The sequence below is a fragment of the Engraulis encrasicolus genome, chromosome 16 (genome assembly GCF_034702125.1).
Source record: "Engraulis encrasicolus isolate BLACKSEA-1 chromosome 16, IST_EnEncr_1.0, whole genome shotgun sequence".
In the NCBI taxonomy this organism is placed as follows: Eukaryota; Metazoa; Chordata; class Actinopteri; order Clupeiformes; family Engraulidae; genus Engraulis; species Engraulis encrasicolus.
Window position 1 is genome coordinate 22,825,940 of NC_085872.1, and position 16,408 is coordinate 22,842,347.

The 16,408-nt window shown below is 44.5% G+C and overlaps 1 protein-coding gene across 1 annotated transcript; it reads left to right on the forward strand.

Moving 5' to 3' along the window:
• The first annotated feature begins 487 nt into the window (after positions 1 to 487).
• On the forward strand, positions 488 to 15,100 carry LOC134466036 (oxygen-regulated protein 1). The gene is made up of 5 exons (XM_063219935.1): positions 488 to 1,162; positions 2,243 to 2,402; positions 5,991 to 9,025; positions 10,277 to 11,324; positions 12,237 to 15,100. The coding sequence occupies exons 1-5, from the start codon at positions 488 to 490 to the stop codon at positions 13,808 to 13,810; spliced, it is 6,492 nt and encodes a 2,163-aa protein (XP_063076005.1). The 3' UTR covers positions 13,811 to 15,100.
• The last annotated feature ends 1,308 nt before the right edge of the window (positions 15,101 to 16,408 follow it).

Genomic DNA, 16,408 nt, shown 5'->3' on the forward strand with positions numbered 1-16,408 from the left:
AAGTAATCTGTTTTGCCTGGCCTCCTAACATTGACCTGCTTGTGGACTAAATCTGTTTTGAATACTTGATTTTACTTTTGACTTTGCCTTCTTTCATGTCTGAATATACATTTCTGCTATAGCAACGCAATTGCCCTTTGAGCAGCCTGTAATCATTGATTGGCATGGACAGATTGGAATCCATTAAACATACAGTTTTTAACAAAAAATAAAACAAAATTATATGTTCACTTGGTAGGCCGACACTTTAAATTAAACTTGCAAAATGAGCCAAGTTAATTTATCTTACAAAATATAAAATGATCCGGATTTGTCAGAGGGAGTGAAGAAAACAAGCATTTCAAATTTAGAGACTCTATTTGATAATCTCTATTTCTATTCTATAATTTCCATTTCTGTTCTAATAAAAAGTTAAGAGTAATCTTTGTTTTAGAACTCTCATCTCATCGCCTGTGTAAAATCTCCCCTTTTATCTGCCCCCCAGTAAATGACCAGTGGCATGAGCATCACTCCCCACCCAGACCTGCTCCATGCAGGGGTGTCCCCGGGGAGTTTCCATACGGTCTCCTCCCGCCCGCGGCCCCGCGCCCCCTCCAACTCCCTGGCCTCTAAGCGGGTCTGCTTCTACAAGAGCGGAGACCCGCAGTTCGGTGGCCTGCGCATGGTCGTCAACGTACGCACATTCAAAACCTTCGATGCCCTGCTGGACGCCCTCTCCAAAAAAGTGCCTCTGCCGTTCGGTGTGCGCACCATCACCACGCCACATGGGACCAACTCCATACGTGCCTTGGAGGAACTGCAGGATGGGGGATCATATGTGTGCTCTGACCGGAAACGGGTCAAACCCCTCAACCTTGAACAAGCCAACCGGAGGCAGGTGCCCTGGAATACCACCAGGCCCATCAGTGCTTGGCGCAGGGGAAACTTGAGAACCATACCCAGGAGGGCCGACGTTGCCATCAGGCCAGCCAGGATTATAGACAGGACCATTGCAGTGCGGACTCCAAAAAGACTAACAGTTTTCAAAAACAGGGACCCAACAGTGAAACGGATAGTGGTGTTGCAAAGGAGAATTGCCCCAACTTTTGATGCACTTTTGGATTATCTCTCTCAAATTATGCAGTTTCCAGTTGTGAAGCTCTTCACCCCAGATGGAAGACGGGTAAAGATTGTTTATCTGACTCAGAACTTCATTTTGGAAATTTGTCATACAGTTTATGTGCAGTTAAGTACATAAACAGTGCCATGAGCATGTTATATGGTCTGTATGTCCAATCAAGTACCACTGGACCAATATGCCTGTTAAGATTATTATTATTATTATTAGTAGTAGTAGTAGTAGTAGTAGTTAGGGCTGTAACGATACACTCAACTCACAATTCGGTTCGTATCACGATTTATGTCCTACAGTTTGATACACCCCACGATTTCACATTTTCTAGCAATGTAAAATAAAATTATGAATAAAAACTATGATATTTTGTAGGTAGAATAGGTTACAAGAGGCTACTAATATATATTTTTTAAGTTTAAATATAGTAATGATGATGATTTGATGCTTGGAAGCACTATAACTTCATATCATGTGGTTGTTTTCTGGACTGATGGTAACAAAACTTTGAAGAGGTGTATCACAATACTGCCTCCTTGTATCACGATACAGTATTGTGAGTGTGTGTATCACGATTTCTCGGTTCTATACAATATTGTTACATCCCTAGTAGTTGTAGTAGTAGTAGTAGTAGTAGTGGTGGTAGTAGTAGTAGTAGTAGGTTTCATGGATAAAATGAGCACAGAGGAAATACCTGCATGCTGAATTCAGTGTAGGCTAGGACCTATACCTTTAGTCAATTTAAGTTTAAGACCTTCTCTCTATCCCCTGGCACTGTCTTGTGCACACCTGTGTGGCACTAAGTAGATAGTGGGTGCCATCTGACTCCACTTGGCAGTGGCACAGGACCTCGGCCTCACGATCCGTGCGCAGGTGAAGGTTAAATACGGGATTTAGCAATTACATGCTCTTTTTTCACCATGGTGGTAATCAACAAGTTTATGTCTTTCAAATCAGTTTTTATCTTTTAGTATTGTTTGTTGCCAAAAAAAGCAAAATAGGTTGGGTTTATAGATGTTATTAAAGCTGTTGCTAATCATATTACTTTTCTTGAAGATAATATGCCTGATATTAACATTTCTAAATATATTCATCACTATAACCAGGCGTCTGTCTTTGCTTGTCTGGCAGGTTGAGGGCCTTGCAGGCCTCATCCTGTGCTCCGGTGTGGTGGTGGCAGGAGGCACTGAGCACTTCAGGCTGACCAACTTCAACTTCCAGTCAGGAGGAGCACTAAATCCCACTCAGGCAGCCTTCACAATGGAACAACCCAGAGCCCCGACTCAAATATGTAAGGGCATATCAAGTAATATGTCTGTCTGTATGTATGTATGTGTGTCAGTCAGTCAGTCAGTCAGTCAGTCAGTCAGTCAGTCTGTCTGTCTGTCTGTCTGTCTATCTATCTATCTATCTATCTATCCATCTATCTAGTAGGGCTATAAAATATATCAAATTTATATGGTGATATCAATATGGCTGTCAAACAATATCAAATTTCATAATATCGAGTTGAAACAATATTTTTGTCATTTGTCTATATTGCCAGTTATGCTAAGCACAATACATTCCCCTTCACTTGAGTGATTGCGAGCACAGAGCAGACTTACAGAGCAGACTTGCAGAGAAGACACTCATGCAGAACACCACTGTGTGTTTCTCTATGGCCAGTCACACTACACTCCACTCTCACTGTTGAAGGGAGGGAAGATTGTGAATTCTTTAGCACAATTATTTGTCTTTAAAAGAAATATTGCCTAAAAATATTGTGATATCAATATTGACTGAAATAATCGTGATGTTAATTTTTTGTCATAATCGAGCAGCCCTACTATCTATCTATCTATCTATCTATCTATCTATCTATCTATCTATCTATCTATCTATCTATCTATCTATCTATCTATCTAAATTAAAAAGGTTTTTCTACAAGCCTGGTAGAATCCTGGGGCCTCATTTATGAAGCGTTCTTAGGCACAGCTCTGTGCTTAAAGCGTGCGTGCGATCATTCCTGAGCAAAGTGTGGGATTTCTGAACATGTACTTGGACGTAGAAATGTGCCTAAATCTACGCACACCTCAGACCATGCGTGCGAGTGGAAGAAACACGAAATTGCAAATAATATTGACCGTGCAAGTGTAGTGGGCGAGACCGTTACAGGAAGTAGTTCGACTACGCCACCCCCGGGGGTGGAGCCCCCGGAGGAAATTAATTAGGGGTAGTTACAGATACCCCGGACCAACACACAATGTACCCGCACAATAGATTACCAGGCAAACACAGGTTCGTGCACAATGGAGGCAGAGACAGTGGTGACAATTAATAATTCAAATCTTTATTATTCTTTGCGTTATAAAAATATATCTTTCTCACTCTTTGCAATAAAATATAAAAAGGTACTCACAATTCACAAAGTGCAGTGGGGTGGGTGTGCTATCGCAATCACCCGCAGATCGATAAACACTTGCCCCAAAGTATGTTCACGTTCACAGTAAAGTGCAGGGGTGGGTGTGCTGCCACCACACCCGCGGATCTGTAAACACCTGCCCCAAAGTATGTTCACTAATTCACAATAGGCAACACACCTGGTAGGCCTAAGGCCTTAGAACCCACACTCAGGTTGTCAGACTTTGTTACTAGGGGCTGGCACGGCTAACACATTAGGGCCAATGGCACACCTCAGAATTAACAAAAGAAAAGTAAAGAAATAGTTCACAACAAACAGAAATAATTAGAAATCACAGCAAACCATGCAAAATAAATCAAAATCCAATAAGCACATGCAGTTAAATTAGAAATTAGATAATTGAATGAAATAATAAAAAAAAGGAAATTAGGCACAGCAAACGAAAGAAAACGAAATCAAAACATGAGGTAAACCAATGCCAGAGGCTCAGCTCAGTGCAGTCCCCTAAGTATCCCCACACTACCTACACACACACACTCACACGCACCAGCGTACACCAGCTCACACCGAGCCGAGCGCCCACACACACACACACACACACACACACACACTGAACCAAAGCGCGCCCACGCACACACACACACGAATGTCCAATTTCCGAGGCCGGAGCAGCAGCCGAGATACGGGTTCCCGGCTTCCAGAGGCACCACACAACCGGGGCTAAAAGTCGCCGCTCGTGCACCTAAACGCGTGGTGTGTCTGACCACGGCCACACGGATACAACCTGCGAGGGAGGAGGAGAGCGTTAGCCAAGCTAGCAGGACACCCACTATCACACGATTCTGCTGCCGAGAGGTTACCTTACCCGGAGATGAGGGTGCACCGATGCGCGATTCTCACAGTCGGAGTGCCAATACAGAGGCACACGGCCGAGGCGCCGGCAGCGACCACACGCTGAAACCATAATAATGGCCGTCGTTAGCAACCATGGTACGAAAACAAACAGTCAGGGCTGGGTAAAGGCACAAGCTAACCCACTATAATACATACCGGCGTGCAGGAGACGGGAAATGCGCAAGGTAACCGTTGGTATTGTCCACCGAAGTCCTTGCCAGTGGAGAAGCAAGAGATCACTCTAGCCAAGTAAGAGACGCCAAGTTGGAATCACAACCTATAGAACAGCAGACGCGAAGTTAGCCACTAGCTGCTGGCTAGCACATAAACAGCGACAAGAAATGGTCCACATACTCACGAGGACAAGAAATGGTCCACATCTCCTAGATCTGAACTGGACACCGCACTCCTCTCGACGGCGAGGGGAGAAGCAACCACAGCATTCGCCGGTGGCGATGAAACGCGCAAAGGAGAACTTTGCAGGCTTACCGAATACTAGCCACTGGCAGTGTTTATGAAGAGACTTCCCATAAGCCTCTACGAGCGGCGTGGTGACGTGTGCCGCAGCGTCAGACCTCCCTTAAAGGAGCAGCGCTCCATTACACAAGGTACAGTTTGCTTTGAATGGCAATGGAGTGTGACAGTGTGCTATTTGACAGTGTTTTCTTCCATGTGTGTCCCCTTTTATTTATTTTGAAACACTGTCCTCCCCCTGTCGAAAGCACCTCCATTTCTGCCACGGAAATGTTTCTATCTCCGCATTTCCCGCCAGCGCTTTGAGTGTCCCCGTGTGTTCATGTGTGTCCAAACAGGGTGGCGCCTTCGAATTAACATGGCATGTGAATATATATGGCGTTTCGGGATGCAAATTACCCCAAATGCACGCGTGCACAGTGATTTGGAAGGTGTGGGATTTATCATGCAGAGGTGTGCCTAGGAGCAGCCATCGCGTGTTTGATAAATCCCGATTTTCTATACCTATATATATATATATATATGAACTTTCGCTTCTGGTATGTTTTTTAGACTTGGCAGTTACTTTCACTGTTTTTTAAAATGAACTTACGGTTCTCATTCTTATTGGTTCTGGTATGGTTTTTAGACTTGACAGTGCCTTTCATTGTTTGTCTTCTATTCTATTATCTAATGTTTATCACAGGGAGTTGAAAATAAAGGAAGACATTTGAAAATTCATCATTGCATCATTGTCAGTCTGTATTAAATGTTATTATCTCCCTTTAAAAAAAAAAAAAAAACATCGGTATATCGGTTAATATGGGTTATCGGCCAAAACCGCAATATAAATATCGGATATCGGTATCGGCCAAAAATTTCAACATCGTGCATCCCTACTTGCGACCATTCTATATTTCACTCGTAGGACACAATTTAGAAGACATTCTACAATCAAATGATAAATGAGGCCCCTGAATTTTATTCCAGTGGGATTTCATTTCAGTTCCATTTTCAATGTGAGGTGCATGTTATTGAAAATCTAACTAATTTATTTCCTTCTCTCTCCTTTCTTTCATGGCACTGTGTGGCATGGGACGTATGTTTCCATTCCACTTGCACATCAAGACCAAAAGAATTCTCCAAGTAGCAGCGCAAGGTCGAGGAAATTCTCATTGTCATCAGAGAGATACATTGTGAATCAAATAAAGAAGTCCCTCAGTGAAAGTCTCTCTGAACACGAAAGTCACCATTCTGGGTCTTTGGGCACCTTCCTAAACCGCCCCACAGAATCTGTGGACATGGATCCCCCTGAGTGCACATCAGGACTCAACAGGAGAGACTGTCCAGCAATGCCATCCGAGGACGACATTGAAAAATCCTTCCGTGTGAACCAGGATGGGAGCATGACGGTGGAGATGAAAGTGCGCCTCACACTAAAGCAAGAGGAGATGGTACACTGGACCACTACACTGAGCCGCACCACTGTGTCCTGTCAGTACCTGGGGTCGTGCACCCTGCACTCTGTCTCTGGTCCCAACTCGCCAGATGTCAGCAACGACTCATCCCGAAACGCTGGCGGGCACAACGCAGAGAGGGCCCCTGAGGCAAGTCACTGTCATACCGCAACAGAGAGGACAGTCGCTTTCACAGAACAGGTGGACCATTACTGCAGCAGTGCCAAGGCAGAGACCTCCAGGAACCTCAAGTACAGCAGGCGGACTCCTACACCAGGACCGCGACATGTGAAAAGTCACAGCGCATCGGTGGAGAATATCACAACAGTCACAGAGACTGCGGTTCAAGAGAGCACTGTGGGTACGTACTCTTACATGGAGCACACGGCAGAGGGAGATGTGACTGAGGGATACTGTGTCGTCAGTCGGAGCAGTGCCAGTAGCATCAGGCCTGTACCAAAACCCAGAACAATGGGATCCGCAGAGGGCAAGAAAAACACCTTACATCCTACAGTCAGGGCGTCTGGAGTTGCAGACGCACTGCAGATCCACAACAGCGATGTCACAGAAACTGTTAAGTATGTATATGAGACACAGTCCCAGGGTAACTATGAAAACTATCTAGCAAGCCCTCAGCACAGTTTGCAGAAAAGGCCCAGTCCGGGTAACTCACCACGCGCACAAAGTAAACAAGCCTCCACAGACTCTGGCCCTTGTTCATCGAATAATGACTGTGATGTAGACCTGACAAGACGATCAACTGCGTCAGAGTCTTCTAGTGGGAAAAAAGATGAAATGTTCTCACTTTCATCAGGTAGTATGCCTCCTCCTCAGCAGCAGCCTAAAACTGCATCAGAGTCTTCTAATGGGAAAAAAGATGAAATGTCCTCACTTTCATCAGGGAGCATGCCTCCTCAGCAGCAGCAGCCTAAAACTAAGACATCAACGAGCAGTAGTAGGAGCGCTGCACATCAATCCCCATCAGTAAATGAGGACATTAGGAGTAAAACTGAAAGTGTGACAAAGAGATCCGTAACATCTACATCACAGAAAAAGTCATCCCCTCTATCCTCCAGGTCAGAACGAGGGCAAAGGAACACAGGAACGACAGATTCTGACAATGTAGCAAAAACAAGGAGTTCGGCAGAAAGTTTACAAAACAGAAAAATTAGCAGAGTTAAAAATAGCGAGAGGAATAATGGAACACCTGCCAGTAAAAGTACCAATTCAGCATTGTCAGCAGAACAATCGCTAAATTTAAACGAGGGTGCAGTGGGAGACCTGTCCTATAATTTAAACAACTCTGATTCTGAGAAGCCAAAAGAACCATACAGGAAAAATGTCCAGGACATCCTGATGTCTCTCCCTCCTGGTCAAACGACCGTTCCAAAACAAAAATCCTTAAGTAACGACAGAGGCAGATCACCTAAACGGAGGAGGGAAATCAGTGAGAGTGCTTCAATGCCTTTGCTTTGCTCCACTCCTCCCGTTCAACAGTATGTAGAATCCTGGCTCCAACAAGTGCAGCCAGGAATTGTGCCCTACATGGAAGAGTTGTATCTTACAGAGGCAGAAAATGGTTGTCAGACATTAGAAGGGCTATCAACACCAGCTGACAATGACTTATCTAAAGGGTCTGAGGAAATTCCTTGTGACGAAGAGGCAAGTTTACCTGCTGAGGATCTATCTGTTGATAAAGCTGAGCAATATCCAGCTGTACAGCTGCGGTGTGAGGGAGAGCTGCTTGGCGACGAACCACAAGGAATGAGAGGCTTTTGTAGATCAATGCCCAGTGTTCGAATCCATCCCGCTGATCAGGACAGTAAAGCTAAACTTCATAAATCAACGGAAGCTTTGTTTCCACTTCCTGCTGAGAGTGAACCACCCAATGATGTTACACCAAACTTCACAGGAGGTATGAAGCCAATGGTACAGCAGCTGTGCTTGTCTCTGCAATCTATTCGACGGGTTTCCAGCCCCATGTTGCCTGCCTCCTTGGAGAAAACTCGCAGCCTGCCCGATTTCTCTGGTCAAGTGGCTTCTGCGTTTGGTGCTTCCTCTTTCAAACTCCTTTCCTTTCTGTCCGTCATGACACTGAAGGATGGTTCAGACAGTCTAGGATCTCAGATTTCACTGAGGAGTACCAACAGCTATTGTCCAGAGGCCCTGAAAGTGATGCAGTCCCTAGAAAAGCTTGCAACCACAGAGGATGAACAAGAGCTCAGGGCCAGCCTAACAGACCTACGAAAATCTACTTCTCCCAAATTTCAGGAGAGCTGGAGAGAATTCCAAGAGAAGTATGACATTCAGGACAGTCCGTTAGCGTCACCAAAAGGAACAGAACAGGAGTTTATATTGGAAGTGCAGTCAGAAACAAGTGACCAACGGAAAGAGAAAGCGTTTGATATTGAGCAATTGATGGAGGACCTGTCCAGTGTGTCTGATGAACTGTGGCAAGAGTTATCCTCTCTAGCTGAAGGAGAGGCAATCTATCACGATCTATCAGTTGCCACAGGTGACACGTTGCCCATGAATGCTCCATGCAGCAGCTCCCTTATTAAGGCCAGAGATTTAAAGAGCAGGGAGGACATGGATGTACCATCTACAGCCGAGACAAAAGAGGAGGATGGGGCTGGAGACCAGATCAATAACCCAGCGCTAGAGGATAATGCCCAGGACAGCCCACCTGTAGGGGAGTGCAACATGGTAGGTGATTATTACACCACTGCATCACTCACAGACATTAGCAAAAACACTCCAGATGTAGAATGCGAGGAAGAAAGATGCTCACTGGGTGAGGGAGGGATGAATTGTTGTGATAAATCCACAGACGTAACTTCACAGAATTCAGAAAAATGCAGGAATTCTCCGAAAGGAAGGGTTGATGGCAGAGGCTCCCAACTAAAAGAGACAGACATGTGCTCTCACAGTCCAGTCAGCGCTGAAAATGAGCTATCAGAGGAAAAGCATGATTTGACAGAAATCCCAAATCCTGTCGAAACACAATCTGCCTCACCTCCTGCAAATACATCAGAACCTCCAGCTAGCAATATGACACATGATGAGTTGGTTTGCAGTGGTCAAAATTCAGAACAGGAGTGTATGAGCTCTACAAACGGAAATGAAAACTCCATGAAAGATTTGCACATTCTGTCAGCTGATGAACAATGTAACACTCATGAGGCGTTCAAAGACAATAACTCAGAGGGACAAGACAAGCCTAGTTCAGATGAACTGCAATATTGCAAGTGTCCAAATGTCTTGCCTAGTCAAAATGAAGAGGGAAATATCATAGCTGTTGACACAGATTCCTCTGGTCGTCAAAGCATAGCATCAGAAGCAAGGATTAAAGGATCTGTGGTAGTAGCAGAGTCTGAGTTGGGCAATTGCCAAGACCTCAGTGAAGAGAGTGTTGCCCAGAGAGAGGAAAGAACAAGCTCCTCTGAGCCTGAACATTCGGCACCAGTGCAAAAACACAACTATGCCAATAGTTTACAGGTTTTAGGTCAGTTCAACTCACCCGAGACCCTCAGTGTCAGCAGTCAGGACAGAAAGCCTTTGGGTTCAGCCGAGAGGACTAAAGACCAGCTCAACAGATCGAGTCAGCCAGTCAAAACAAACAAGTCAGAACGAAAGGGCAGCAAAAGCCAGCCGTCAATTAAAAGCAGCACATCATCTAATCCTGGGATAAGAAAGCCTTTATCCTCCACAGATGCACTGCATTTGGGAGTGGCCACATCCAGAAGCTCATCCCCTAAAGCACAAGCTACAAATACGGCCTCGTCCCTACCAGCCGCCAGGAAGCCAGCAACACCTGCAAATTCAGGCCAAACCAAAAAAATCTCCAAAGCGAGGCCAAAATCTGTGAATGGGGACAGACTGAAATCCCCAAAACAAGACCCGCCTGAGAGTGTATCAGTACCCTTCATTTGTGCCCCTCCCACTGATGTCCACGAGTATGTGGGAAGCTGGCTGGAGAAGATGCAACCTGAGCCAATCATCTGTGTGGAGGAGGTGGACCATGCCGAGGCCGAATATCAAGATAGGGCCGTGTTTAAAATAGGCCCCGATACCACAGAAGAGTCGGAGGACGTGAGTGCCTCAGAACACCTCTCCGCTGAGGAAGAGGGTTTGTCCACTGAGGAACATGCAGATAAACAGCAACGACGTACACCGTTCTTGCAGGTCAAATGTGAAGTAGAGCTGCCCAGTCACAAAGGTCAGAGCCCGAGAGGCTTCTGTAGATCCATGCCGAGTGTTCGCGTCCAGCTGGCCGATCAGGACCGCAATGAGAAAATGCACAGGTCAACTGAGGCTCTGTTTCCACTTCAGGGTGAACCACCCAATGATGTTACACCAAGCTTCACAGGAGGTATGAAGCCAATTGTACAGCAGCTACGCTTGTCTCTGCAGTCCATTCGACGGGCTGTCAGCCCCATCTTGCCTGCCTCCTTGGAGAAAGCTCGCAGCCTGCCTGACTTCTCTGGTCAAGTGGCTTCTGTGTTTGGTGCTTCCTCTACCAAACTCCTTTCCTTCCTGTCGGTCATGACACTGAAGGATGGTTCAGACAGTCTAGCATCATCACAGATTTCACTGAATAGTACCAACAGTTACTTTCCAGAGGCCCTGAAGGTTATGCAATCTCTAGAAAAGCTTGCAAGTACAGAGGACGAACAAGAGCTCAGGGCCAGCCTAACCGACCTACGAAAATCTACGTCTCCCAAGTTTCAGGAGAGCTGGAGAGAATTCCAAGATAAGCATGACATTCAGGACAGTCCGTTAGCATCACCAAAAGGAACGGAACAGGAGTTTGCACTAGAAGTACAGTCAGAGACAGGTGGAGAAAAAAAAACTGAGGAAAATTCCTCTGTTCTTGAACAGTTGATGGAGGAACTGAGCATGTGTGAAGAGCTGCGACAGGAGATAGCCTCTCTTGTTGGGGAAGAGGTACCTTACCAAGATGGAACAGAGCCTTCCACTAGCACTGCTGAAGAAGATTCACATAGTAAGCATGCAGATACAAACACTGTTGATGTAGATGGCAGTGAAGCTGTAGTGCCAGACGAATTCCCTGAAGATACAGACAATGAGAATTGTTTGAATGAAAGTCACATGGATGAGGATAACAATGAAACAGAAACACCAGGAACTATGAATTCAGTTGAGGAACAGGACCAAGAAACAGAAGAAGCACATTCCATAGCTGAAGATTACGTGGGTGCAGATAATAATATTCAAGCGCAGAATTTGGAAACTAAGAATGCAGTTGAGGAACAGGAGAAAGATACAGATGAAGTAAATTCTGTTATGGAAGACCACTTCAATGTGGATAACAATATTCACGCAAACAACGTGGACACTAAGAATTCATCAGATGAAAAAGATAACTGTTCAGAGAAACAGTTCACAAATTCAAATTCAGAAACAAATTCAAATTCTATTGAGGCAGAGCAGTTGGAGGAACACGACAGCAATCAAATGATAAACAATATGGAGACAAACAATTCAGTGGATGAACAGGATGAATGTGCAGAGAAAACGAATTCTATAGATGAACATGACTTGGAGGAGGAAGAGAGTATTCACAAAGAGAATTTGGAGATGATGCCTGAAGCAGAACAACAAGATGAGAATACAGAGAAGGCAAACTCTATGGATGAAAGTCAATCATGTGACAGTAGCAGTGTTCCAACAAAAGCTGTAGAGATTAATGACATAATAGATGACGGGGCAACAAGTGCTGATGGTAGTAATGATGCAGCAAGTTGTAAATGTGAAGAAAGTCAATCATGTGACAGTAGCAGTATTCCAACAAAAGCTGTAGAGATTAATGACACAATAGATGACGGGGCAACAAGTGTTGGTGGTAGTAATGATGCAGCAAGTTGTAAATGTGAAGAAACCTCATCCCCAACAGCAGAGTCAGAGGACATAGATAGGGATCGGTTTCTCACTCCTATTTCTGAACCTGAACATAAAGAGATCGAAAAAGGCTCTGAGTCTTTTAAAGGCGATGTCGATACAGACTGTCAGTCAGAGCAAGCCAAATGTGAGTTAAGTGAAGAAGACATTGCCGCAGTGGAAACAGCTGTCAACACAGACAGTCCTGTGGAAGAGGAAGACGGCCACATACAAGAGGACGGCTGTCATGATGAACTGGCTGCTAATTTCACACAAGCGCCTTCATCTGCTGAAGAAAAGGAGGCCTCGCCTGTGAGCTCCAGTTTAGACGAGGGTGTTAGCTCTCACAGTGGAAATGGCGTCAGTCCCAGTGAGATGGAGGACAAAAGCCCAGATTCCCAGATTGATGCCCAGATTCCGGTATTGCCCAGAAAAATATACAGCTCTGGGGAGTACTCCCAAGAATTCCTCGACTTTGTCAATAAAGCTCTGCTGTCATCTACCCTAGCTTTCACCTATGACTGTGATGGCAATTTGAGAATACAGCCTGAAATATGTGGTGATGGAATGTGCATTAGATCCAGAATGGACGCAGAGAGTGAGTATGGTTTGAAGCGACTACCCAGCCCATGCACCTCTGACCTGTCTGACTACAGACCTGAAACAGCCGACAGTGTAGCTAGCAGGCTCCAGTACTCAGCAGATTCATCAACAGGAAATGAAGAAGTAGATACAATCTCACAGAGATCACAACATGAAACTGATGAAGTTGGTGAACATTCACACGACCAAGGCAGTGCTTCTAGTGCTGAGAACAGGCGTGAGAGCTCTCCACCTGGTGTGAAGTCAAATATTAGCCCAGAGTCTGATGTTAAAAGTGTATGTAGCCTTAAGTCCAATGAGGACCCTCCACCTATAGATCCTCACCCCCAGGACATTGCACACTTTAGCACGTCGAGTTCAGGGAAGGGAGACTCAGAGTCTGTGCAGTACATGTCTTTCACTAAAACAGAGCTCAGCGAGGGTGTGCTCATTGACAAAGGGCGGTGGCTGCTGAAGGAGAACCACCTGATTCGGACGTCCCCTCCTCAGGCCACGGAGATGTACGGTCAGGTGGACTCCTCCTCTGCCCACTCGGCCCACAGCCACTCCAGTGAGGAAGGCCCTGCCTCGCAGCATGCCAACCATCCTTCCGCCATGCTTGTCTATTCCTCATCCGAGCTCGAGGAGATGGCTAAGCCACCGACGCCCAAATGCACCTACTTCACCATACCACACAGCAGCGACTCTGATCCGTTCCACGATGACGGGTGTAGCATCGGCAGCAAGCAGGGAGACAGCATGAGAGGGACCAACAAGGTCTTTCCGCAACAGGAACCGCCAAAAACGTGGGCGAGGAAAAACAGCAGCTTGTCCTCGTTCGCCTCGGTAGAGTTCAAACTTCCAGATGGAAAAATACACCCAGAAGTGGCGCCAATAGTGGAGCGAGCCCCTCGGTCACAGGCCGTCGTGGAAAGAAGGTTACAGGAGCAGGAGCCCACAGAGTCGTTGAGACTGAGATGTGGCCAGCTGCACTGCCCTATCCTGTAGGCCCAAATTCATCTACTTACGTTTGTTCTTCCTCTCTAGAGGGAGAAGCACATATACCATCATGGAAGTTATTTGGAATGAATGAACTTGCAAACTACGTACGTATGTGAATGTATTAAGTTCAGGGTGACAATGACAATATTGCATCTGGAAATACACTGATCCTTCACCAAGGGAGCTGGTTGTTTAAAATGATGGTGCCTGGTAACTATGTTTCAAAGAATGTTTGGAAATACTATTTTATGACTGCTTGAAGGCATTTTACTGCACAGGAAGGGAGCTCGATAGATCCCATGCTAAAATACTTGAACGTACCTAGCCTCCTAAGTGGTATTCCTTTATTTTATTTTAGTAATAGAGTCCATTATATTTTCTCAGACTTTCAATTCATACAGTTGACAACATTAAAGTTTCATCAACTACATTGAAAAGTGCTGTGGCATCTACAGTACCTGACAGTTGAATGTGAAAGATGTCCTTCTGAGTAGTCACAAAGACAAAGCCACTACATTAATTATTAATCATGAAATGATTCATGGATGAGGAGCAGCTAAGTGCATCATATCTGCACACTTTTTTCAAGCATTTTAATTTTTGCAACAAAATAAGGGAACGTGTGTTTATCTAATGTGTAGTTTTTGTTGTGGTTATTATTCCATACCTCTCATTTATTACGTGTATTGTGTATACGTGTGCTGAATGGTAGTGTGTATATACCTATGTTAAGTGTCTGGATGTCCACTGGTGCTGTGCTGTGCTGGTTACTTTTAACGATGCTCAGGAAAAAAAATATTGGTTGATTAAATCCCATGATATGGACTTGAAGGTTTTTCTGTTTCTTTTGAGGTGTTAAAAGCGGTGTTGATTTTAAATGTACTAGTGCCATTTTCGAATGAATGCATGTTACCCAACTGTAAAGCTAGACAGTGTAAGGCAATGACAGTAACATTGACTGATACTGTTAAAACATTTTTATTTGTTTCTAAAAATCTAAATGATTTAAATGTGTTCTGATTGTCTGATGTCTAGTTATCTTTACAACAAATACAGTGTTTGTAAGTGATGTTCAAAACATACGGTAGCTTCCTATGATGTAATGTTGTACAGCTTTCTTAAACAAATGTGTTACAAAAACACTATGTAAATGTACTTGTGTCTGGTTATACATTACATTTTCATTTGACTCTACACACAGTTTAAAACTTGGCAATAAATGAAGTGCAGTAACATGAATGAAGGCAGCTATAATGTAGTACCATGCTGTTTTAAGAATGGGTTCATTAAATATTTCCTCTGAATATAATTAAAAAAAAAATACATTTTAAAAATACATGTTCTTTGTTTTTGCTGTATGTAGAGAATAGCATATAAACAAAGTCTACTGATTTGCAGAACTGACAGTGTGCACTGTGCGAATGCCATAATAAAAGCATGTCATAAAAACATACAGCCTATGGTAAAATAAGAGCAACTAACAATGCATTTGTATAGAGAGAGATGAAACTGTTAACATACGATTTTATAACATAAAAGACAGAAGTTACTGAACTTCTTTTTTTCAATGTGTGCACAATTAACACTTGCCATTAATGCTTAGCAACCCAACAGATGAAATTGTACATCTTTAGAAAGAAGATTGTCCATTCTCTAGAAATCCATTTTTCATTCATGATGCTAACCCATGTTGTGTCTTCATTTGGGTACTTTTGTGAGACTAGCATGTAACACAACAGTGGTCTCGCACGTTGATATCCTTTCTAATGAAAATGTACAAGAAGGGATCCACCATGGGATTCAGCTGAACCAACAGACTTGTGAGATACATAGGAATGTAAAAAAGCTTTTGAACGGCATACACATACATGCTTACAGCACACAGAGGTAAAAAGAGTACCGCATATGTTCCCACAACCATTCCCATTAACTGCATGATTCTTTTCTTCTCCTGGGTAGACACAGATCTAACAGACCGTATTGCTCTCCATGTTCCAAAATAACACATAGCAAGACATGTAAAGAGCAAGAAGTTGAGCACGGCGTTCATAAAATACACGCTCAGATTTTCCGCTTGTGGATGAAGCAGGAGCTCGTTCAACAAAGTAACGGTCAGTATCAAAATCCAAACGGTGACACAGATCAGGATGGAACACTTTATTGTGTGCCGTTTTTGGTACCAAAGGGGGTGTGCCACCGCCACGTACTTCTCCAGCGCGAGGCACAGCATGGACGCAACACTGCCGAACAGTCCCAAGAGAAACACAAAATGTCTGGCACTGAGGTTGTTGTCTGTGCGCTCCAGAACTCGTTTGATTAGCAGAGGTCGGATCAGGACTTGGAGAAAGTCTGACAGCAGGAGGTTGATGATATAGACGGGCGTGATGTGATCAACCCTGACCAGCCGTGAGACAGCGTAACATGCGAGGCTCAGTGCTGGCATACCAATGCCAAATATGGCACTTTGGACAATGATGTCAGTTTTCCTCAGAGCTTCCATTGTTGCATTAGAGACATTGAGATGCAACATGGTGGTTGATGAGTGGAAACTGGTCTTGTCATAGACAGAGTCACTGGAAGGCTTCACCTCTCAGCTCAGCTTAC

Bases quoted from the DNA above. Each gene is read 5' to 3' on its own strand.
- LOC134466036 (XM_063219935.1), top strand. From the start codon at position 488: ATGACCAGTGGCATGAGCATCACTCCCCACCCAGACCTGCTCCATGCA. The intron at 1,163-2,242 runs GTAAAGATTGTT...CTTGTCTGGCAG, and splicing joins TCACCCCAGATGGAAGACGG to GTTGAGGGCCTTGCAGGCCT. The intron at 2,403-5,990 runs GTAAGGGCATAT...TTGCACATCAAG, and splicing joins CAGAGCCCCGACTCAAATAT to ACCAAAAGAATTCTCCAAGT.